Genomic DNA, 24,000 nt, shown 5'->3' with positions numbered 1-24,000 from the left:
GACGATATTTTGCGATATGATCAGGCGTGGGAAGGTCACATCGCCGGCTTAAGTGCAATATTTAGCAGGCTTCGTAACGCAAATTTAAAACTCAAACCAAAAAAATGCCACTTTTTCCGACAGAAAGTCAAATTCGTTGGACACTTCATTTCGGCAGAAGGAATACAGCCGGATGACGAAAAGATTGAATGTCTACAAACATTTCCGACACCGACGAATGTGAAAACCGTCCAATCTTTTCTTGGACTCGCGGGATATTATAGAAAGTTCATCCCTAATTTTGCCAAAATATCTAGTGCTCTCACGAAGTTAATCCGTAAGGAGGTGCATTTTATTTGGGGAGAGGAGCAACAAAGTGCTTTCGAACATTTAAGGAATTGCCTAGCAACTCATCCTGTTCTAAAATTCCCCGACTTTTCCAAACAGTTTATTCTCACCACGGATGCGTCCAGCTACGCCCTAGGGGGTATATTGTCACAGGAGTTGGAGGATGGAGAACATCCCGTTGCGTATGCCAGCCGCCAATTACACAAAGCCCAAAAATCGTATTCAGCCACCGAATTAGAATGCTTGGCGGTGGTCGAGATGGTAAAAAAATTTCGTGTGTACTTGTTGGGTCGACGCTTTACTCTCTGCACTGACCACAAGCCTCTGAAATGGTTATTGTCACTTAAGGAGCCGAAGCCGCGCCTCGCCAGATGGGTAATGGAATTGAGCGAGTATTCCTTCGACGTTAAGTATCGCCGAGGGAAAGAAATATCTCACAGCGACGCCTTGTCTAGGGTACCGACCAACGTAAATTCGCTCGATGCCCGTGACTGTAATATAAATTGGGACAAAGAAAAAATACTTAGAGAGCAAGCCGATTGTCCATCGCTCGTTGCCCTCCATGTTCTTGCTCGTCGGAACGATTTAAATTATTTCTACGACGAGCGTGCCCTTCTGTATAAGGTGACTGTTGAACTCCTGGGTCCATCTCTAGTTTTATGCGCTCCACAGTCAATGAGGAAACATATTTTAGAGCGGTGCCATGAGTCGCCGCTAGCCGGCCACTGCGGCGTTGACAAAACACTAGACCTCGTACGAAGACACTTCTTCTGGGAGGGTTGTTACTCCGACGTACGCACCTATGTAAACAATTGCTTGGAATGTAAAAAGCGTAAGGCTCCGATCCAGCATATTCCATTGCAACCGGTTTCGGAAGCCACTCGCCCTTGGGAAAAAGTAGCGATTGACATAGTGGGCCCACTTCCTAAATCTCATCGAGGAAATAGGTACATTTTAACTTGTCAGGACCATTTCACTCGATACGCCGAAGCAGTTGCGATACCGGATCAATCAGCCAAAACCATAGCCCGCGCGTTTGCGGAAAATATCATTTGTCGCCATGGCGTTCCTCAGTATCTTCTCACGGACAGAGGGGCGAATTTCACATCCAATTTAATGAAAAACGTGTGCCAGGTTTTAAAGATAACCGCTATATTCACTTCCCCCTATAACCCGTCGGCTAATGGGAGGCTAGAACGAGCTCATCAGTCATTTTCAAACATAATTTCGCATTACGTGGAGCAAGACCACAGCGACTGGGATGAACACCTAAATTTTGCTTTGTTTGTTTACCGGAACACGAAAAATAGGATGACTGGCTATTCTCCAGCATACTTACTATACGGCCGTGAGTTAATGATGCCCTGGGATGACGTCCTCTCGCCGACGCTAGCACATGCCGAATCGGAGTCCGATTACCCTAGTGAATTAATCCAACGCTTACGCGTGGCGCACGGACAAGCAACTGAGTTTAATAGACAAAATAAGAACAAAGAATATACTCGCCATAATGAAGGCTTGTCCTTGCCAGCAATTTCTGTAGGCCAGTTAGTCCTGTTACGGAATATGGCTCCATCCCCCGGAAAATCTAGGAAGTTGGAATCCAGGTGGATCGGGCCGTACAAAGTCACTAGAGTGAGAAGCCCGGTGACGCTAGACATCGAAAATCTCCAGAGTGGTCGTAGATTCATTGCACATCTGCGCAATATTCTTCCCTTACCCCCAGATCCCGTACCCAGTACTCCACCAAGGTTCCTCGAGGGAACACCTGCGAACGATACCCACATATCACATCATACCCCAGATCTGCAAGAACCTTGTCCCTCATCCCTTTCGCCAAACCCTAACGATCCGAAGACGCCTACGTCGACCGCCCAATTAGAGAAGCATTCCCTTCCCCGACACCGGTACAACCTACGACCGCGCCCGGGGCATCTCAGGGAAGACCCCGCGCAGGACAAGACTGCGGGAACGATGAAGTGACTTCTGTTTTAGTGATCTGTGATGTGAACTTAAAACGTGTGAACGAAAAGGTGACCTCTTCCTTTTTGTGATTGTGAATTGAAATACGGGTGAACGAAGGTGATATTTCTGTATTTAATAAGGGTGTCCATTTTCAAGGCGTGAAATAGTATTTGAGTGTCGGGATGTGAAAAATTCTGTTTACAATAATTAAGACATTTTTAAGGTTGGTCAAATATCTGAAAATGTAAAAATTCTGTTTTAGTGTGTAAGATATTTTTCAGAGTCGACAAGCATCCCTATATGTAAGAAAATGTAAAATTTCCTCTTTTAGTTATTAAGACAATATTTAGAATTGTATATAGATTTCAGACATTCGTGTTAAACATTCATGAACCATGAGAATTTCGTATCTTGCTATGTGAACTACCTGCCTTGAATTCACCAAGTGTACTTATTTATTTGTTTGTAAGTTGTATTGTATTGTAACCTTTGGAAATGTTGGTAGGTCAGTGCACCAAACTCCCTCTCTTCCCTTCCCCCTTCCCTATTACTCCGCCACGTGTTGTGTGGTTTCGGGCACCTGGACACCTATAAACAGCAGGGTCGTGGCCAGACCGCAAAGAGAGGGGCTGGCGCCAACCCCTAATACCTGGGGGTTTATTTTTCCGCGAGGGTGATGTGGTGAGGGCTCTGTTCTCGCCGTTGTAAGCTTTTGGGGCATGACCAGACAATGCCTGTGATAGGCGACGGACTCTTTGACGTCACGGGAAAGGCCCGGAAGACCTAAAGCGGGAAAGCCTCGGCGAGGTCGTAGGAAGGGTTTCTATAACCCTAGCGGTTTCTTGGGCACCGCCAAAGGGCCTCGGGGGCAATGATCCTTCCTACGCCTCCAGGGAGGGAATCCCAGGTGGGAGGAGGGGCTACCGGGCCAGTGACCAACGTCACGGGGAAGGCCCTAGGGAGGGGTGCCGCCGCGCGCGGACCAGCTTGGGTCGGCAGTGTGGTGCGGGGGCGGAGAAAGAGAGGACCAGGGAGGCGATCCGGACCGACGCGATAGAGGGTCAGTCTACTGATATAACCTGCTGCCGAGACCCTGTGTTCGCCCGTTGGTCGCCGCCGCATGGGAGTATCCGAGGGACTCCCCGCTAGACCACCGACATCGGACTCCCCGCTAGGCCACCGCCATCGACGAAGCCCCGCGTTCATCAGTCGGCTGCCAGCACGTCTGCGGATGATTCCCGCCCGAATACTTCCTTTCCCCTGTAAGTTCCCTGCCTTACCCGTTCCGGTGCTTGATCGAGTCAACATTACCAATCTGACCCCTCTAATAAACGGCTGAGGATCGCAGAGTGTCTTGCTGGCTTCACTCTTACCCAAAGTCGGGTCGTCCTTCCCATGTCTTTACGACAATAGCTTCAAAAATTTTACCAAAAACGGGGACTATGGAAATGGGGCGGTAGTTAGCTAAATCATCTTTATCACCTTTCTTATAGACAGGTACTGTTTTGGAATATTTTAGAGCTGTTGGAAAATCTCCTGTCTCAAAACATAAATTGACTAACATTGCTAATGGTTCCGCAATGAGCACAATAATGTCCTTTATTAGGGAGTTAGAAAGACCATAAATATCCTTACTGTTGGATTTTTTAAATTTTTTAACAGTCGATATAATATCAAGTGGAGTAACAAAATTCCATTTAAAATTTAAATTATTTGGAGGAAGATTTTGCAGCATATTACCAAAATTGGCAGCATCTACTTTTCGAGAGAACAAATTGTCTTCAACAGCTTTTAAGAAAAAATTATTTACAGCATCTGGGGTGAAAGGAAGATTTTCTTTTCCATTACCATGACCAACTTCTTGATTGATTACACTCCATGCTGCCTTTTGTTTATTTTTTGCATTCAATATAAAATCCTTGTAAGCATTATTTTTTGCACACCTAACTAAATTATAATAATCTCTTTTGTATTTCAAGTAGGCCTCTTTGTCATGCCGGCTTCCACTGGTTTTGTAAGAGTGGTAGTAACTAAGTAAATCATTTCTAAGAGCTAATAACTCCCCAGTATACCAGAGATTTTTTTTATTTTTAGTGGGGATAGAGTTTAGAATTTTTTTAGGAAAGCATTGCTCAAAAATGCCTAGGAAATTACCTAAAAAACTTGAAAAACATGTTTGTTCTACTGAGTCTGTGCAAAAACCATGCCAATCAATACAAGATAGAAGCAGTTGGAAACTCTCTAAACCTTCTATTGTTATGGGCCTCATGATTATGGTTTTACCTCTATTTGGATATATCTTTTGAGTTATTTGAGTATTAAAAGTGAAGCTTATACCTTGATGGTCAGATAGGAGATAGTCAATAACACTTATACTGTACAGTTCAGGACCATAATTGGTAATTACATTATCTAGGCAGGCAGAAAGTCGAGTAGGCTGTTTGTTTGCCCAGTATAAATTATAAGAAAGCAAAAGATTTTCAAGAACCTGACAATCACTAGTTTTTAGTGTTATGTCAATGTTGAGATCTCCACAAATTATGATATTGGCTTTCAGAGTCAAGAATAGGGATAGTACTAGTTCCAGTTGATTGCAGAAGTGTTCAAAAACACCATTAGGGGAGCGATACACAGAAGCAATGATCAAATTCAGGTCCTTCAATATGATCGCAGATATTTCAAAGTGCAATTCCAGACAGAATTTGTCCAAGTCAATTACCTTGAAGGGCATACCTTTCAAGACATAAATACAGGTACCACCGTTTTTTGCTACAGATCGGCAGTAGAAAGATGCTAAGCCAAAATCACTAATTTTATACACATCAAATTCATTTTTCCAGTGCTCATTGAAAGATCCAGTGCTCCATCCAGATCCAGTGCTCATTGAAACATAGCACATTGTAGCCACCATGTTTGACTATTGCCTCTATCTCCGTTATCTTATTACATAAACATCACACATTTTGGCAAAATAAATTAATGCTATCTAGTCAAAAGGACTTGGGTTTTGATATTCCCGTTTGGAGGCGGGTAACACGTTTCTCTAAGGAACACTTTTCCATAGTGTTATCGGTGTGGCCCCTTGTTATTGAGGTGGATACCGGCGCATCACTAGTTTTCAACTCGGAGTTCGGATTTACCACTGCAGCTGACCCTTCAGGAATATTCTCTGTCTCTTCATGAGTAGGGGTCAGTTTCCGCGGTTTTGGGGGGTAAAATTTCCCAACTTTCACTTCTACTGGCCAAATATCTTCTTTAAGAAGTTGATCCTTAAGGCTAATTGGCGCACAGAGTTTAAAGGAACTATAAACTTCACCAACTCTCAAACTTTCACATTTGAAGTCATTTCCAGGAAATATTCCGGACAGATGCTTCACGATGTCATCAGGCGTTGCATTGGACTGGACACGACCAACGTAGAAGAGAGTCTTGCGAGGCACTCCCACAAAATTGCACGTAACAGCAGGCTGCTTAGAACTCCCAAAAACCATATTACGTTTGCGTTTGTTTCTCTTGTAATTCACCTTTTGAAAACCTTCCTCGTCAGTAACGATGGATTTGAAACTCATGGTGTTAAATTTTGCGTTTACATTTTTGGGGCACAAATCGGAGTTGTCACTATTGAGGCCTAATTGCTCGTTGACTTCAGGTTTCAATTCCGTAGACAACGTTACAGCTTCCTTTGCAATTGGCTGCAAGGTAGTACTTTCCGTGGATCCGGTAGATTGGAGAGCTTGTAACTCCATTTTCAATTTTTCAATGTCGGCCGCCATATTGTAAATATTGGGCTTATTTACACGGCATAAAAAACACTTCCAGTAAATGTCATGGCAGTCCGAGAGAGCTTTTAATATTATATCACTTAAGCCGGAGCATTTATGGTGATATACACACGAGCAAATATCGCAACTAACGACCATATCACGTACTTCGAGTCGTGTTTTACAAGAGCCACATCGTTGTACGGCCAAAGTTGACGCCATCTTGGACTACTCCCCTATTCTCTCACTGGATTGCTGTTTCAGCTATATTCATCATCTGGCTTCATTTTCATAGTCACTTGAGGCAACAAACATTTGTTTATTTAGAAGAATGAAAAAAATGAGTTTCATGCAATGATTAAACATTTTTATTTAAAAGACTTAAAAGCAAAAGAGATCAAAGCTGTGCTGGATGAAGTTCATGGCACATCTGCTCCTGTATTTCCACAGTTTACGATTGGTTAAATGAGCTAAAAGTGGCCATAGATCCACAAATGATGACATTATTCAGGACATCCGGTGAAAGTGACTTCCCCTGAAATCATTGACTAAATCCATGAAATGGTTTTGAGGTTTGAAAAATGGTTTTGAGTGATCTACGAATCAAAGTTCGTGAAATATTTTAGACTAAAGGCATAGCACAGGGTAGTATTTTAAATTTTGCAAAAAATATTGGGTGTGAAAAAATGTCGGCAAGATGGTTGCTGCATTTGCTCTTAGTATGAGTATCAGACTACAAACAATATGTGTGGACTCAGAGGTTGGCTTGGCCCTTTCATGTCGCAATCCTGACGAGTTTCTGCATTGATACATAACTGTGGATGAAACATGGATGCACTACTACACTCCAGAGACCAAGGAACAATTGAAACAGAAGGTTTCTATAGGTAATCCGGCTCCAAAGAAGGCAAAGACTGAGAGATTGGCTGACAAGGTGATGGCTACTCATATGCATCGATTACTTACAAAATGGACAAGCAATAAATAGAGAGTATTATGCATCATTGTTTCATCAGTTAAGCTGAGAATTAAAGAAAAAAGTACTCATTTAGCAACGAAAAAAATTCTCTTCCATCAAGAAAATGCACGGGTGCACATCTGTGCAGTTTTGATGAAGAAAATTATGAAATTCAAGTTAAAATTATTACAGCATCCAACAGATTTGACCCCCAGCAACTTATTTATCACACAAACTTGAAAAAATGGCTTAATGGAAAACAATTCACATCAAATGAAGAGGTGATCATCGCCTACACAGATGCCTTCCATTATGAGGACCTTTCAAAATCCTACTTTTTGGAAAGCTTCCAAAGCACCAGAAATGCTGGGATATGCATACTGAGCAAAAAGAGATTTTGTTGAAAAGTAAAAAATACCTACCAAAAATTATTTGTTTTTCTATTTTTTTCCTTAAGGCTTATTGAATGACCCACTCAAACATAAACCTAAGTGTATGTAGAACTTATGCCTTACTGTACTTACCTCTGCAAGATAAAGGTAAACATAACAAAACAAAATCCGTGGAGCAGCACTAAGTTGGATAGATCATGATGCACTATATATCTGATTAGTGATCATATATATGTGCATTCTAAGTTCTATGTGACTGAAGTACATAAATTGCAGGCATATGTTGTGACATCCTATCTCAATTATATTTACCTAGCTATTCTAGGTAATTACTAATTTATTCTAGTTTCTTTGTTGACTAACTTGTAACTAACACTAATTTGGTGCAGCAAATGCAATAATTACTACTGCAGTATCAGAATAAAAAAAGTATAATAGAGTATCATGATTTTTTGCAATCACAGTGATGATTTAAATATGCACATAATAAGGAATCAATTCAAATATATCTTCCATGGTTATGGGGATTTCTGAATGGAACACTGATTATGACTAGCTGGCAGCATGGTATTAAAGTGAAAATCTTCACTTAAAGGCACTAAATCAATAAATGGTCCTTATAAATAAAAAAACTTGATAACTACTGACTTCACAGTGATTATTGTTAATTACTATTAATTTGAAAATATTTTTTTCTTGATAGTTGAATGCACTTTTTGCATGGTGAGAAAAGAAAATGATTGAGTAACTAAAAATTGCATATGAAATGGACGAGGGCCAGAGGCGAATATTGATGGGCTTACACTTACATATTGAAATCCAGAGAACCGCAAAAGATATATATTTTGTACACTGACATCACATTTTGTCCAAACTTCACATTTTCTCGCTTGTCGTTTTTCTGAATTCTCTTTACTGGAATGGAAACTAAACAGAGGCTGAAAACTTCATGTTCCCTAAAAAAAAGTAAGGTGTTCCTTTGACATATGATTTTTTTAAATAAAATTTAGAGAATTGTTGAATATAGTACTACATATTTCGTGTGAAAGTATTTGCATTTTAAAAGCAAAAACAAAGGCGTTTCAGTATATATTTACAGAGAAATCAAGTTGGGAATATACATCATGCTGAAATACTAATGATTCTCCTCATCCTCAAATTGTAAGAGCAATTTGAATTACTTACATGTCTTATTTTTCCTACATCACTATGCACTCCATAACATTACCGCACACGAAATTCTTTTAAGTGGCAAGCTCATCACCAGTTTTTAAGTTTATAGTCATCAAATTACCTAACTTTTTTCAGTATGAATTAAAAATTACAATAATACAGGTGTTTACTTTCATACAAAATATAATGAGTTCAATTGGTGTCACAACCAAGTAATGACTTCAGAGTTTTTACAACTTTAATTCAATTCTGGAAGCAATGAGAAAACTAAAATAGTAACTTCAAAAATCTAGATGATCAGAATTATTTAAAGAAATATTTTACAATAAAACCTATGCAAAAATAGGTTTATACACCTCATGTGATTTTGAGAGGGTTGGTACTCAGGTAAAGCCAGGTGTTATATCTAACCATCCAATAACTACACACCCAGAGGTGAAACTGTACCATAATAACACCAGTGGGGAGGCATAAAATAAAAAGGCATTTTCATAAAGTTTGCTGACTAAAATATCCCACTTTTACACAAAATTCATATAATTCCAGTTCAATTCTTACGTGCTCACTACACACACTGCTGATCCTGCCCCAAGGCAAGGCAAAATGACAGGGCAAAATAGAAAGGAACAGTCATGAATACTAATAATATATGCAGGCCTAAGCTAATTAATGCAGTAACTAAACCCAAAATATTGTTTTGGTCATATTAGAATATTTCATCAGGGACTCATAATGTGATTTAACAATGAAACATTAAGGTTGATTATCCTGGCCAAGTTACTTAGGAAAGACATTTTCCACTGGACCATTAGGATAAATTTAAATTTAATCTGAAATTCTATTATTATTAGGTAATCTACTGGTTAAGGTAAGTTTTGGATGGACACAACAACCAAATAAATATTTTGTTTCTCCTAACAAAACACAACACAACATCCTGCTCTACCACATGCCCCTCTTCATCTCTCTGTACTTCTGGAAATGTATATATTTTATGATCACATATTGCTGAAAGGGCTACCAGGTAATGATGACAAATTGTTAACTTTCACTTAATATTTGCATAAGAAGTATAGCAATTACAGGATTGCAAAAATATTATATCTTATGGATGAATAGTATTCAGAACCAACATAAAGAATATAGCAATACCAAGAACTGTTACTTCTAAAAGTCAACCGAAAAACAGAAGGGCATCCACTCCTACTTTTTCTAGAACTCTGGTTAAAACTACAGCATAGGTTGAGTTTCCAATGACAATAGGGAATTTTTCATGCCAGCCTAAATTGAACAGGTGTTTTCAAAAATTAGGTTTCAGGGTATGGTTTAGTAGGTGATGTTTGCAGTAAATACATTTTCACTTTTCAAAGGCAATAACCAATTCTACTTCACACATATCCAGCTCAAACTTACTTTCAAACATGATAAACTTGAACAAAAATAAATATCTTACAACGTAAGTTTTATCATAAAGATTGAATGCATAAAATATTTGAAAAACTGGAAAATCTTGGATTGAACTTGTGCTCTTTGTTTCTGAAGTCCAGCTATCCCCAAGGCCAACCTGCCTCCATCGCTTGAAAAATGATTGGTTTCTTTGATCATGAACTATTTTTTAAAGTTATATTATGAACTACACTAGAAGTCAAACATCAAAATCTGAACTTATTTGATGGAGATATTTTATTTAAGATTTGCTTCAAATAAATAACATTTTTGTACAAACTAAAAATTTGCAGATGCTGTAGCTCTTACTGGTGAACTGTCATGAAAATTGAATTGGATTTTGCAGCAGTAGCATCAGTCACTGCCTTTCAAAAGTGAAAATCTATTTACTACAAACTGCACTTACCAAACCCAGCACTGAAATCTAATTTTTGAATGCACTTGATGACTTTCGGGCTGATATATAAATTAAACATGATTATAATTCTTGGTTTCCATGGAATACTCAGTCTATACAACAGTTGAAACATGATTAATCGAGAGGGGAACAGTGGTGTCATTCCATTTTTATCTAGACTTTTGCAAATGTCTGTACATGGACTCGGTCTTCCCCAGTTCATGCGTAATATGACTTTCTTATGAATAATACTTAATGATTTACCTCAGAAAAGTTATCATTTAGAAATATTTCCAGAGTGGTCATTATTACAGACACAGCATGAAGATGCAACTACCCCATGTGTACAGAGCGATTTAGAAAAAATAAACAATACGCACAGGGTCTTTATCCAAACGGCATATCTTTGTATGAATTAGATGCTCCAGGAGCCAATCAACTGGTTTATCGTTGTAAAACATGAGGAAGAACTGGATTAGCCAGGGAAGCTCGGCACCCTTGAACATCTTTCCTGCACATAAAAAACACATTTCACATGAGCTTATGTATGATTAGTAGGGATGTCCATTAAAACCATTAAGCCAATTCTGACCTAATTTTCATTTCCATGACAATGATCTTAATATTTAAAACTAAAAACAACATTCAAATCAACTAACTCAATAATAGGTAGGGCCTTTAAATAACTGGACTGGTGCTGCTACCAGTAAACAGTTAGCAGTAGCAGGTTTGAACATGTCGGTGCTAGATGACGTTTGCCCCACCCTGAGCTTGATGGGCACAGTTGCATATCGCTCCCTCCTGCTGTAGCAATCCCCAATTTAAGTCCTTGCACTAATGTCTTGTTGAAAAGATTCAGTATCAGGGTGGAGCAACGAGTTAACCTCAAGTTTCTTGTGAACCTGGGGAAAACTACAACAGAAGCTCATGCCATGTCAAAGGAAGTGGACCAAAGTGAATATTTATCGCACACACAAGTTTTTGGGATGTTTTAAAGATTTATGGAAGAAAATGAAATGACTGAAGATGATCGGCACCCTAGGTGGCCCTCAACATCCAAAACAGACGACAACATCCAGAAAATTGGTTAATTGATCCATGAAACTTGTCATCTGAGTCTGCTTGCTGAAATCTAAGGAATTAACAAAGAAAATGTGCAACAGATTTTGCATGAATCATTCAACATGCCACAAAGTTAGGACAAAAATTGTGCCAAAACTTCTCACTCCAAAGTAAAAGGAATCAAGAATGAACATTTGTGCTGGCCTTTTAAACAACATTGATAATGATCCAGAATTGTCAATCAAGAGTGATTACTTCATATTAATCATGTTTTTTACCTGTGATCCTGAAACAAAGCACCTACCGATGCATTGGAAGAGCCCAAACTAACCATGGCAAAAAAAAGCAAAAATGAGCTAATCAAAATTCAAAGCATTTCAAATTTAAAAAAAAGATAATTTTTTTGACAAGGATGGAGTTTTCTATGTTCACTTGGTCCCAGAAAGTCAGACAGCCAATCATCATCATTACGTCGAGGTTCTGACGGCCCTTCATGAACGAGTGAGGAGACGAAGACTCAATTTGAGAAGGGGTAATTCCTGGATGCTTCATGAAGACAATGCCATGCCAGCCCATTCTGCCTTGTCTGCGAAGGAATTGTGAAATATAGCATCTTTGCAAAATACAGCATCACCATATTGAACCACCCACTATACTCACCGGAACTGGCCACCTGTGACTTTTTTATTTTCTAAGGTCCAATTGGAGCTTAAGGGGACAAGATGATTTGATACTGCGGCAGAGGTAAAAGTAAAAACGACTGAGGTTCTCGACAAGCTGACAGAAGTGGACTTCCAGCACCGGATTGAACAGTAGAAAATGCATTACAATAAACCTCCTATTGTAATTGTTGATCAATAAAATATTTGTAGCACCAGCCTGGTCATTTAATTGCTACACCATGCACAAGAGGTGTGATAAGGTGATGGCTGAGAAGATCTTTGTCAGACAACATCATTGCTTGGTAAACTGTTGCATGTGGTAGAAAATTAAATGAATTTGACAGATATTTCAGAGTGAAATAGCTAATTCTATAGAAAAATGACATACTGCTTTAAAGTTATTATATTAAAAAATCACCAAAATAAAATTGATAACAGTGGCAGGTAGAGACTGCTCCATTCATACTGCAGTGTTTTGATTCATGCACACTGATTGATAATTTTTGGAGTAAATTGATACCAAAAGGAAAATTTTTAAATCTTAACAAAATATTTATTATCTATGATGACTAGGAGAATCATCATGTCAGTGCTCAGGCCTTGACTTAGGAGGTTGTGCAGAAAGTTTTCTTGAATGTTGAATGTGATGTTTATCACATTACATTATTTCAAAGATGACTTAACTAAAAAAATGCATATTTTCAAAAGTTTCTATAAATTTTAAATTTAAAGTTTCTAATAAATAAAATATGGATGGTGAAATTTACCATTTATAAAAATTCCAATGCTTCAGAAAACCAAAACTTAAGAACAGAGAGGCTTTACACCTCTAACAATCACTGTTCAAAACAGAAGAGCATTAGTGTACAAACAATCATGATTAGCTATTGGGTGACTGACTCAAAACAATCTATTCAGTCCCTTCATTTTCACTTACCTATAAATCCTAACTGGCAGAACTCAATCACAAACCAGGGCTGTCTGGTTGCCAAACGTACAAGGGCAAATTCCTTCATGATTGTGACATAGCCTGGACGGGCAAGCACATCATCCTCCAACTGCACGTACAGTCTCCCACGAGGTGAACAGTAAGACATGAGGAATGCGAAATCAAGACTCTGCTTTGCACGCCACGCCACCCTTTCTGGTGGGTCGCCCAGAGTCTCACGAAGGGAGGACGCTGGGGGATAATATGAAGGAGAAGGGGCAACCACTTCCAGCAGACCAGATGTGACCTGTTTTGGGAACCTGACAAAGAATTATAAATCAATAATATATTCTTAGATTGTTTCAATTATGCAGTTTCTTGATTTTATGTTAATAACTGCCTTAGGCGATGTCATATGATAACAAATGAATGGGAAACTCTGCTAGATTTATATTTAAGGTTAGATATGCTATTTGTACATACTTCTAATGACTTTTTTGGTTTTATGATAATTCACTGAAAATAAAACTCAGGATTACTCCTTTGAATTATCTCATTAGATGCACAATTGTCAAACCTAAATGTGGCAACAGAGATGAAAGTAGACAAAAATTATGTAAATATTACATTTATTTGAGTTTTTGCTGACATATAATGACTTCTCAGTAGGTAGACTATTCCTTCCTTCAATTGAGATTCTTCTTCAGTCATAGAAGGCAAAAACAGTTTCTCTTAAGCATCTATTTAAAAATAGTTCCTCAGTATTTACTTTTTATGCATGACCTTAGCCTTTGAATAAAGTTTGAATGTAAACAAATTACAAATTCATATTGACTTCAAGTTTTTACAAATACTACCTTGATCAAAAAGTTCCCGGAATAACCACCGTGTGGCGCTCCCATCGTTCCGATTTGAGTTCTGTTTTTTTTGTTAAATTGGTACATCTGTTGTTGATATTCCCTTTAAATCTTAGTGTCATAACTTGACATTTGCAAAAGTTACGGTCGGTTTTCGGTATGTCCATCAGTGCTTCCTGCGATTTTTCCATTACTTCCTCTCGGCTGCTAAAACGCGTTCCCCGTAATGGTTTTTTAACTCGATTGAACAGAAAGAAGTCACAGGGAGCCAAATCAGGTGAATTCAGTGGCTGTTGGATGGTATTTGTTGCATTTTTCGTCAAAAAATTACGAATAATGATAGCACTGTGCGACGGTGCGTTATCATGGTGCAAAATCCACGAGTTTTCTGCCCACATTTCTGGTCTCTTTCGGCGAATTGCTTCACGCAAACGTCTCATAACGCCCAAATAATACTCTTTGTTTACTGTCTGGCCTTCTGGCAAAAATTCATGATGCACTACACCGTTGTAATCCATGAAAACCGTCAGCATTGCCTTCTTTTTTGACTGAAAACGACGTGGTTTTTTTGGTCTCGGCTCATTTGGTGAACGCAATTCACTTGCCTGATGTCTGGATTGCGTGTCGTACTCATAAACCCACGTCTCGTCTCCAGTAATGATCCTTTTGATGAATGTGGGATCGGATTCAGCCTCGCAAATCATGTCTTTTGCGACGTCAACACGGTCTCTTTTTTGCATGAAATTGAGGTCTTTTGGCACCAACATTGCTGCTACACGACGGAAACCCAAATCATTAACCACAATGTCTTGGGCGGATCCATAGGCAATGTTCAAGTCCTCCGCTATTTCTCTGATGGTTAATTTGCGGTTATTGACCAACATTTCTTTTACTTTATCAATTTTTTCACCGACTTTCGATGTCGATGGTCTGCCACTGCGTTCATCATCTTCGATTGACTCACGACCACTTCTGAACCGCTCGTGCCACTGGTAAACGACCGTTTTTTTTAGAGAATCGTTGCCGAAACACTTTTCCAACATTTCCAACGTCCGTGCGCCACTAAATCCGTTTTTTACGCAAAATTTAATACAAGTTCGTTGTTGCAAATTTAAATCCATTTCTGAAATTGTAAAAAATCGCCAACACACACAGAGATAGATGTACTCTTGGCTACGTAACTTTTGCAAATGTCAAGTTATGACACTAAGATTTAAAGGGAATATCAACAACAGATGTACCAATTTAACAAAAAAAACAGAACTCAAATCGGAACGATGGGAGCGCCACACGGTGGTTATTCCGGGAACTTTTTGTTCAAGGTAGTATTTAGCATGCACAAACTTTTTCTTGAATATAAATGTAGGTTTTATTGATGTTTTTCTTCAATATCTTTAATATGATGTTAAAAACAATTCTTCCATGTGTAAATCATGAAATTATTCACTTTGGATATCATACATTCCCAATCTGATTCAGGGAATAGTTATATTGTGGAAATACTTACTGAGTTTCAATGTCCTTGGCCACCTGAAGAACATACTCTCTGTCAGTCTGCAGTAAAGTAGAAAGAGGATCTCTGGTTTAGTGATGAAATAACAGATTATCTCCCAAATCTCTAGTGGTACAAGGGACCAGAGTAGTGCAAAATTCAGTGGAGTGCCAATTACCCAACATTCCATTATCAGAAGGGTGGATTATCTGCTGGTCCCAGCAAGAGGCAATACCTCCTCCTTTCCTACCCACACTCATTCCCTTCTCTCCTGTTGCAAAACTTAATTTGTTTCATGAAATTTGATTGAAGATTGAAACAAGGTGCTACGTATGGATTGGAAACTTTTGAAATGCAGGTGTGGAGGATGGAAAAAGTGAAATGGACGGAAAGGAAAACAAATGAAGTGGCAGGGAGCACATGGTGGGGGAGGAGAGGGGATTGTTTGGAGAAATCCAAAGGAGATAGGAAAGACAGATGCATTGCATTTTGATTGAAAAATATTGGATTTCATTGGGATGTTAAAACCTACCAACCTACTAGACGAAAAATGTTATGCAAAAAAAGGGGTAGACATAGTACAGGCATGTTGGATGGCATGATGGGAGGAAGGAAGAATGCATAATCGAAGGATTTATTCTAGTTCCAGATGTCAGGATGTATTTTGTTAGGCAAAGCAAGTGAATGTATCATTGTGACATTTCATTAGCTACGTCCATTCAAAACCAACCCTAACCACTGGAATACCAATAATGATAATAAACCTGATGGAAAGAATGTTTTCAGCAATTTGAAAAAAAATAAAAACCTGGTAAGAACACACTATTATAATGCCTAATCCATAAAGGAACTCATCATAATCTGTAATGATTTCAAGAAATATTGTTGTATAGAATTTTACCGTTGCCACATACACATGCCAAAATTATTTTAAGGAAAACATCCACACAAAGTTATTTTAAAGGAGAGCTAATAAATTATTTATTTTCAGCTGAATTAAAAATGTGTCAACATTTTTCACATTCCTGCCTTTTTTCCCTTATAATGTTAAGTCTTTGGTAGAAATGGCTGGTTGCCCTCTTTTTTATTTCTAGCCACATGATCAACCTAATTTATATGGAAGGTGAATCTAAGGTGCATACAATACAAATAAAAATGTTAAAATAAACCCCACCTCTCACATTTCTTTCACTGATGTATTTGGGTATTCACCATAGCAAGAAGTTTACTTATGCCACTGATAAGGCTGGAACTAAGCACCTTAACTAACTGTTGACTTTGGCTGACAATGACAGTATCAATTGAAGAGAGCAGAGGATAAGATGTACATGGTAAAGATATTTCGACAGAGAAGGCCAGCAAATTTAGACAGAGAAGGGAGGTTTAGATGGAGACAGCTGAGGTTAGGGAATTGAAATCAAATAAGACTGTAGAGATGGATAATATTCCCACAGGTCTACATGACGGCATATGAAAACAAGGTTGTTATGGATTAATTTGTAATATTTATGAAGAAGAAATTAGGCCAGTGAGTTGCATTCTACATCATTAAATGAAGAACACAATGAATTTTTCCACTGTTCTTTATTTTGGTACTACTAGTCTAAATGCCAAGGCATCATTATCAGGAATGATGCCTTGGCATTTAGACTTATCATTATCAGGAATGATGCCTAAGTGCTGAAACTAGTAGTACCAAAATAAAGAACAGTGGAAAAATTCATTGTGTTCTTCAATTAATGAACATAAACTTCCACAAATTTTAGCCAGAAACTATCGAATACATGTTTCATTCTAATTTCATACAGTAGCTATAAGCACATTCAGTGCAAAACCTTCCCTAGTGCAATGATAGTTGTTACTTGTAAGTATCTAGAGTTTAATGAATGAGTTTTTTTTTTGATTGAATGAATTTGATTCTTCCTTTTTTATATATTTGTTAAAAAAATTGACTTCCAAAGATATTTTTATGTTTTTAGGTAAATCATCAAGAGCACAACTGGATACCTTATTTGAAGATTAAGGCACACTTTTACAAAATGACTGTAAAGATTTTTTTTGTTTGTGATAAATTTTCTTGGCAATTTAATCATGTAGGTTTTATATATTTTTAGATTTATAAATCGAAGAATTAATTAAATTGGGTTCTGAGATATGAACCCTGGACAAAACTGAATTAGGTTTGTAAGTATAGGCACCACTGTATACCATTTTCTTCTTTAAAAATGTGAAACATTGAATAGTATAAAAATATAAAAAAATACCTTAAATCAACTGTTAGCTGATAACATGCACAGCATTGGTATTTTTAGAAGCAGAGTTATTGATTATTCTAGTAGACAGAAACACAAACATGAAATTTAGAAACATCCTGATACCATCATCCATGCACGTAAATAAGCTTCATGAGGAGCCCTGGCGTGCTGCCTCACAAAAACTCATGACACAATAACTCTATTGAACATGGAGCAATGTGGAAATTGACCAAAAACACAGCAAAAATTCTACAATAAACTACTTCTTAAGGTCTGTTCAAAAAGGTCCCGAAATATTTGAATGGCGGACCTCTGGTTGGTTATTCATTAATCTGCTTGGAGGAATTGTATCCACGGAAACTTCCCGAATAACCACCTTTAATCACTTTGCTGATATCTGGTTTTGTTGATTAATTATGGCCATTTGTGTGAAGGGGTACTTGCAAAGTGTGGCTAAAAATTCGATCCATCGAAATGAGCTCTATGAAGAAGCAGCATTGTTCTGTGAAATCCAGCATGAAACTCTCCAAATCCTTCACGGAAACTTTTGAGTTGATCACAAGGCTTATGGTGGGGATACTATGAAATGTACCACCTGTTATGATTGCTTCATCTGGTTCAAAAAGGAGCAGCCATCAGCGGAAGAGGATGGGCATTCAGGAAGACCATCAACGTTGATTGATGACCTCCACATCGAGAAAGTGCACAATTTTGTTTGTGCAATTGTATTTGATTGTCAGGGAACTCGCAGAAGAGTATGGCATCTTGATTGGTTAGTGCTACGAAATCCTGAATGAAAAATTAAGGATTCATGGAGTCGTTGCCAAATCTGTGCCACGCCTGATTACAGCAGACCAGAAACAATATTAAGTTCATGTCTGTCAGGAACTGTTTTATCGAACTGAAGAGGATGAAACCTTGTCCAGGGTTACAAAAGGTTATGAGTCATGGGTTTATGGAAATGCTATCAAAACAAAAGTGCAATCTTCACAATGGCTTGGTGAAACATTGTCCTGCTCCAAAAAAGCTCGACAAGTTTTCTTGAATGTCAATGTGATGTTGACAGTTTTTTCAATGCGAAGGGGATTTTGTATCATGAATATGTACCTTAAGGCCAGAAAGTCCACCTTGGGGGTTATGATATGACTAAGAGATGAATCAGGTAAAAATGGCCTGAATATTGAGGAGCGACGAGTGGTTTTTTCACCACGACAATGCACCAGCTCATTCATTTCTCAAAACTCAAAGAGTTTTTAGCCAAAACCAAGACCACTGTGCTTCCCCACCCATCCTACTAACCAGACCTGGCCCCATGAGACTTTTTCCGAGAAAAAATTGATGGATGAGCTTATGAGCATTTTGGAAGAAGCATTCCATGACTGTTTCACAAAGTGGAAATACCATTGAAATAAATGTATATTTTGGGGAGGAGATTACTTTGAAGGTGATCCTGACAAACAATTTGTTATTTAAGTGTTTTTTTGTAATAAAATAGTTCAGGAAGTTTTCGAACAGACATTGTATATACTATGAAATTTGATGATGCCACACAAGGATTCAGTAGGATTTGACCGAATTTCCAAATGATGCCTGATTCCTAGTTTTATTGAATATGCAATTCAACTCCATGCTGGCAAGGTTCCTGTTCAGAAAACTCTCATAGCTTAACTATCACTATCATCATGATTGAACTACTTCTCAAATGAAACTAGCATGCAAAAGTCTACATGGTGATAGCAAACACTCAAATTGTTAATGAATTTTGGTAGTGAAAGATGACTGTGCCAAGATTGCGTGAAATTTTGAAAATGTTTCTTACCTCTCCAATAAAAACAACAATTAAAGCATCATCTTCTTCTTCCTTATTCATCCCCTCGACCAGGTTCTTCAATGTTGCCAGCAAATAACTTTGAACTTCCCTTTTCACCGTGGGGACTCCTAAAACTACTGAAACTGAATCCATGGGAAGAGATTGGACCCAAATGAATAAATAGATATATTAATATGCATTTCATTTTTATTCTAATTCAATTTTTGAGTTACAAACCTCTAATTTCATCAATCATAAGCAACTATGGGAGTAAAATCTGTCTAAGGTAGAATCTGAAGAAACCTCTCGAAGGATCTTAATTGCCAAAAATAACACTAAAGATATCTGGAAAACAAAGCCTTCCAAAAATGTAAAATCTGATCTCAAATTGATGGATTCCCACAATAACATTCTTATTTATGGCTTGCAAATGGATTTTAAACTGAATGACTTATATCTCTACCAGCAAACAGCTGTTAATCTTATTTATCATAATGTGGCCCCACTAATTTCTCTTGCCTGTAAATAATTTTTTTTTGCATCCATGTTGTGATGCTGAATTAATGTATGTCATGAATAAACTAGGCAACGAGTTCACCCCGGGCTTAGACAGCATCCCAATCTTAATTATAAAAAAACTTTCCTAGCAATTGAGCAGCCTTTACTTTTCTTGATAAATGAATCTCTCTGATCTGGTGAATTCCCTCCTCCACTCAAAGTCACCAAAATCATACCCCTATTTAAGGATAATGACAACAAACTACAAATGAGTTTGTATAGGCCAATCTCCGTAATAAATCAATTTGGTAAAATTTTGAAAGTTTTTTAATAATCGGCTGTGCTACTTGGCAACCCACAATCTAATACCCACCTCAAACATGGCTTTAGGAAATCAAGACTACTTCCACTGTCTCATATCAAGTAGTCAATCAAATATTATCTGATCTGGACAACAGATCTGAATCTGCAGAAATCTTGCTTGACTTCTCCAAGGCTTTTGACCATGTTAACCACCACGTACTATTGTCAAAACTTACTAGCTTTGGCATAAGAGGTATATCCTTTGATTGGACCAAGTTGCATTTAAGTGATAGACAAAAATGTGTTTCCCAATGCAAAAATGGGATGAGATCCGTATTACCTCCCAAAATTATCAAATTTGGTGTCCCCCAATGCTCTGCCCTGGGACTGGTTCTTTTCCTTTCATAAATTAATGACCTCCCAGGTAGACTAAATCCCTTGCATGGCAAACTCCCAATGCTCAATGCTGATGACACCAATGTTTCAGTGTCAGCCTCTTCTATCAATGACCTGCTGTCTAAGTCAATCAATGCTACATTTTTGCTAGATGAATGGCGCAAGCAAAATTCCCTCTCCCTCACTGTGGATAAATCTAGCTTAGTGTACTTAACTCACAAAAATAAGTCAAAAGCTAATATCAATATTGATGGGAAAATGATTCCACAAAATACCAGTTGTTGCTTCCCATCAGTGTTAAGTGCAACATCAAATTCTACAATAGGAATGAAGATTATCAAACTTATAATACCAGAACCTCTAAAAAAACCTACATCAATCATTTATATGAACTAAAAATGCAGCACTTAGGCCTAAAAATATGGGCCTCATTCTTTATAATAAGTTACCTGACAATGTGAGAAATCTCAATAAAATGTCACTATTTAAAAAAAACTTTGCAAATATCTGTTAAAGCATATGTCCTACTCTGTCCATAACAATCTGCAACTATAAGTTGCAGCTGTATAGTTTCTTTGACGTGTCCTATATTTGTACAACAAATCCTTGGACAAAATTAATTGGTTTGATTTGACCATGCTTTATTTCTAGTATATGCAGGTGTTCCTTTTTGGACCCACAAACATGTGAATAGATTTTAAGAATACTATTATAATTTACACTGGCCTCAGATAAGGATAACAACACAATCATAGCATTTGATACCTACTACCTTGATCAAAAAGTTCCCGGAATAACCACCGTGTGGCGCTCCCATCGTTCCGATTTGAGTTCTGTTTTTTTTGTTAAATTGGTACATCTGTTGTTGATATTCCCTTTAAATCTTAGTGTCATAACTTGACATTTGCAAAAGTTACGTAGCCAAGAGTACATCTATCTCTGTGTGTGTTGGCGATTTTTTACAATTTCAGAAATGGATTTAAATTTGCAACAACGAACTTGTATTAAATTTTGCGTAAAAAACGGATTTAGTGGCGCACGGACGTTGGAAATGTTGGAAAAGTGTTTCGGCAACGATTCTCTAAAAAAAAACGGTCGTTTACCAGTGGCACGAGCGGTTCAGAAGTGGTCGTGAGTCAATCGAAGATGATGAACGCAGTGGCAGACCATCGACATCGAAAGTCGGTGAAAAAATTGATAAAGTAAAAGAAATGTTGGTCAATAACCGCAAATTAACCATCAGAGAAATAGCGGAGGACTTGAACATTGCCTATGGATCCGCCCAAGACATTGTGGTTAATGATTTGGGTTTCCGTCGTGTAGCAGCAAAGTTGGTGCCGAAAGACCTCAATTTCATGCAAAAAAGAGACCGTGTTGACGTCGCAAAAGACATGATTTGCGAGGCTGAATCCGATACCACATTCATCAAAAGGATCATTACTGGAGACGAGACGTGGGTTTATGAGTACGACACGCAATCCAGACATCAGGCAAGTGAATGGCGTTCACCAAATGAGCCGAGACCAAAAAAACCACGTCGTTTTCAGTCAAAAAAGAAGGCAATGCTGACGGTTTTCATGGATTACAACGGTGTAGTGCATCATGAATTTTTGCCAGAAGGCCAGACAGTAAACAAAGAGTATTATTTGGGCGTTATGAGACGTTTGCGTGAAGCAATTCGCCGAAAGAGACCAGAAATGTGGGCAGAAAACTCGTGGATTTTGCACCATGATAACGCACCGTCGCACAGTGCTATCATTATTCGTAATTTTTTGACGAAAAATGCAACAAATACCATCCAACAGCCACTGAATTCACCTGATTTGGCTCCCTGTGACTTCTTTCTGTTCAATCGAGTTAAAAAACCATTACGGGGAACGCGTTTTAGCAGCCGAGAGGAAGTAATGGAAAAATCGCAGGAAGCACTGATGGACATACCGAAAACCGACCGTAACTTTTGCAAATGTCAAGTTATGACACTAAGATTTAAAGGGAATATCAACAACAGATGTACCAATTTAACAAAAAAAATAGAACTCAAATCGGAACGATGGGAGCGCCACACGGTGGTTATTCCGGGAACTTTTTGATCAAGGTAGTATTTGAAAAATAAAAAGTCTGAATTAAGATATTTTAGTTATTTCTTTTACCAATAAAAACTATAAGCTCAGATATTAAATCTAAAGATAAATAGCTAAATAAATTTCCTATTTGATCATATAATGCAATGTAATGACCAAAATGTAAAAAATCAGTCAAGTACTCAAAGGACTCTACAATTTCAATTGTTTTGTTTTAATTTTTTTTAGGAGATTTTCCCACACAGGCAAACATTAACTATAAACTATTGACATACAAATTGACATACATGACTATAAACTACTACAAATTGACATACTATAAACTATTGACATATAAACTATTGACATACATGACTACAAAATAATACGCACAAGCTTGAAATCTCCAGGTGATTATGGTTTCATTCATTGAATATTAAGACATTTAATATGGTGGCTGTGGTTAAATATTAAGACATATGTAAAATTTTAAGTTCACTTGAATATATGTAGTGTGGTCCAACAGTACTTATTTAGAGGACAATGAACTTCAAAGGAAATTTGGCTGTAGAATGTCTAAATTTTAAACACAAGTTTGAAATTTATAATGAAATATACTATGATTCATCAACCACAAATTTTATGAAAGCGATAATTTTATTGAATGAGGGCCTCCTAAACTTCCAGATTCCACAGAAAGAAAAAATAGTTTGGTTCCCCATGAACTTGATATTCGTATTCTAAAGGTACCAATTAAACCGATGAATGCTTTATTTTCATTCTTAAAAAAATAAGGACACAAAGAGCAGGGTTATGAGTTTCTTTCTTACTCATAAGTATGTCCTCATAGTTACATGACAGAATTAAAATTAAAACTTCGAAAACTTAATTAACTTAATTGAAAATTTTTGCTACATACCTCCAGTCCTACCTCCAGAAAGAGTGAAGGCAGGTCGAAGCCCAAGTGGTTCATCCAATAAATGAGGCAAAAAGTTATACACAGATGGCAAATGAAGAGGTGCTTGGGAAGCTGGGAGGCCATGCCCCGACATATTGATGAGCAACGATTTCAACTGGGGGCTAATGGGTGGCAGCATAGGAATTATACGACCATCAGATATATTGCCACCAAAATTTACTAAAAAAAGTGAAGGAAAATGAAATTACAGCAAAATTAGCATTACCATCATCATCAAATATCTTATCAGAGAGATCATTAAAACAGCATTCAAAAAGGGGTCCCCAATTTTTTAGTACA

The 24,000-nt window shown here is 37.8% G+C and overlaps 1 protein-coding gene across 1 annotated transcript in view; it reads right to left on the bottom strand.

Moving 5' to 3' along the window:
* Positions 1–24,000, bottom strand: part of Mgat4a (alpha-1,3-mannosyl-glycoprotein 4-beta-N-acetylglucosaminyltransferase a) — a 59,666-nt gene that overhangs the window by 23,448 nt on the left and 12,218 nt on the right. The window contains exons 4-8 of the mRNA XM_071590249.1: positions 23,662–23,880; positions 19,495–19,628; positions 15,436–15,482; positions 13,081–13,391; positions 10,800–10,930 (exon numbers count right to left, since the gene is read on the bottom strand). Coding sequence (XP_071446350.1) covers positions 10,800–10,930; positions 13,081–13,391; positions 15,436–15,482; positions 19,495–19,628; positions 23,662–23,880 — 842 coding nt within the window. The remainder of the gene's footprint in view (positions 1–10,799; positions 10,931–13,080; positions 13,392–15,435; positions 15,483–19,494; positions 19,629–23,661; positions 23,881–24,000) is intronic.

Source organism: Hetaerina americana, unplaced genomic scaffold, assembly GCF_022747635.1.
Source record: "Hetaerina americana unplaced genomic scaffold, ioHetAmer1.1.p SCAF_4, whole genome shotgun sequence".
NCBI lineage: Eukaryota > Metazoa > Arthropoda > Insecta > Odonata > Calopterygidae > Hetaerina > Hetaerina americana.
Note: the sequence above shows the minus strand (reverse complement) of the source record. Positions and strands in the feature narration are given on the sequence as shown.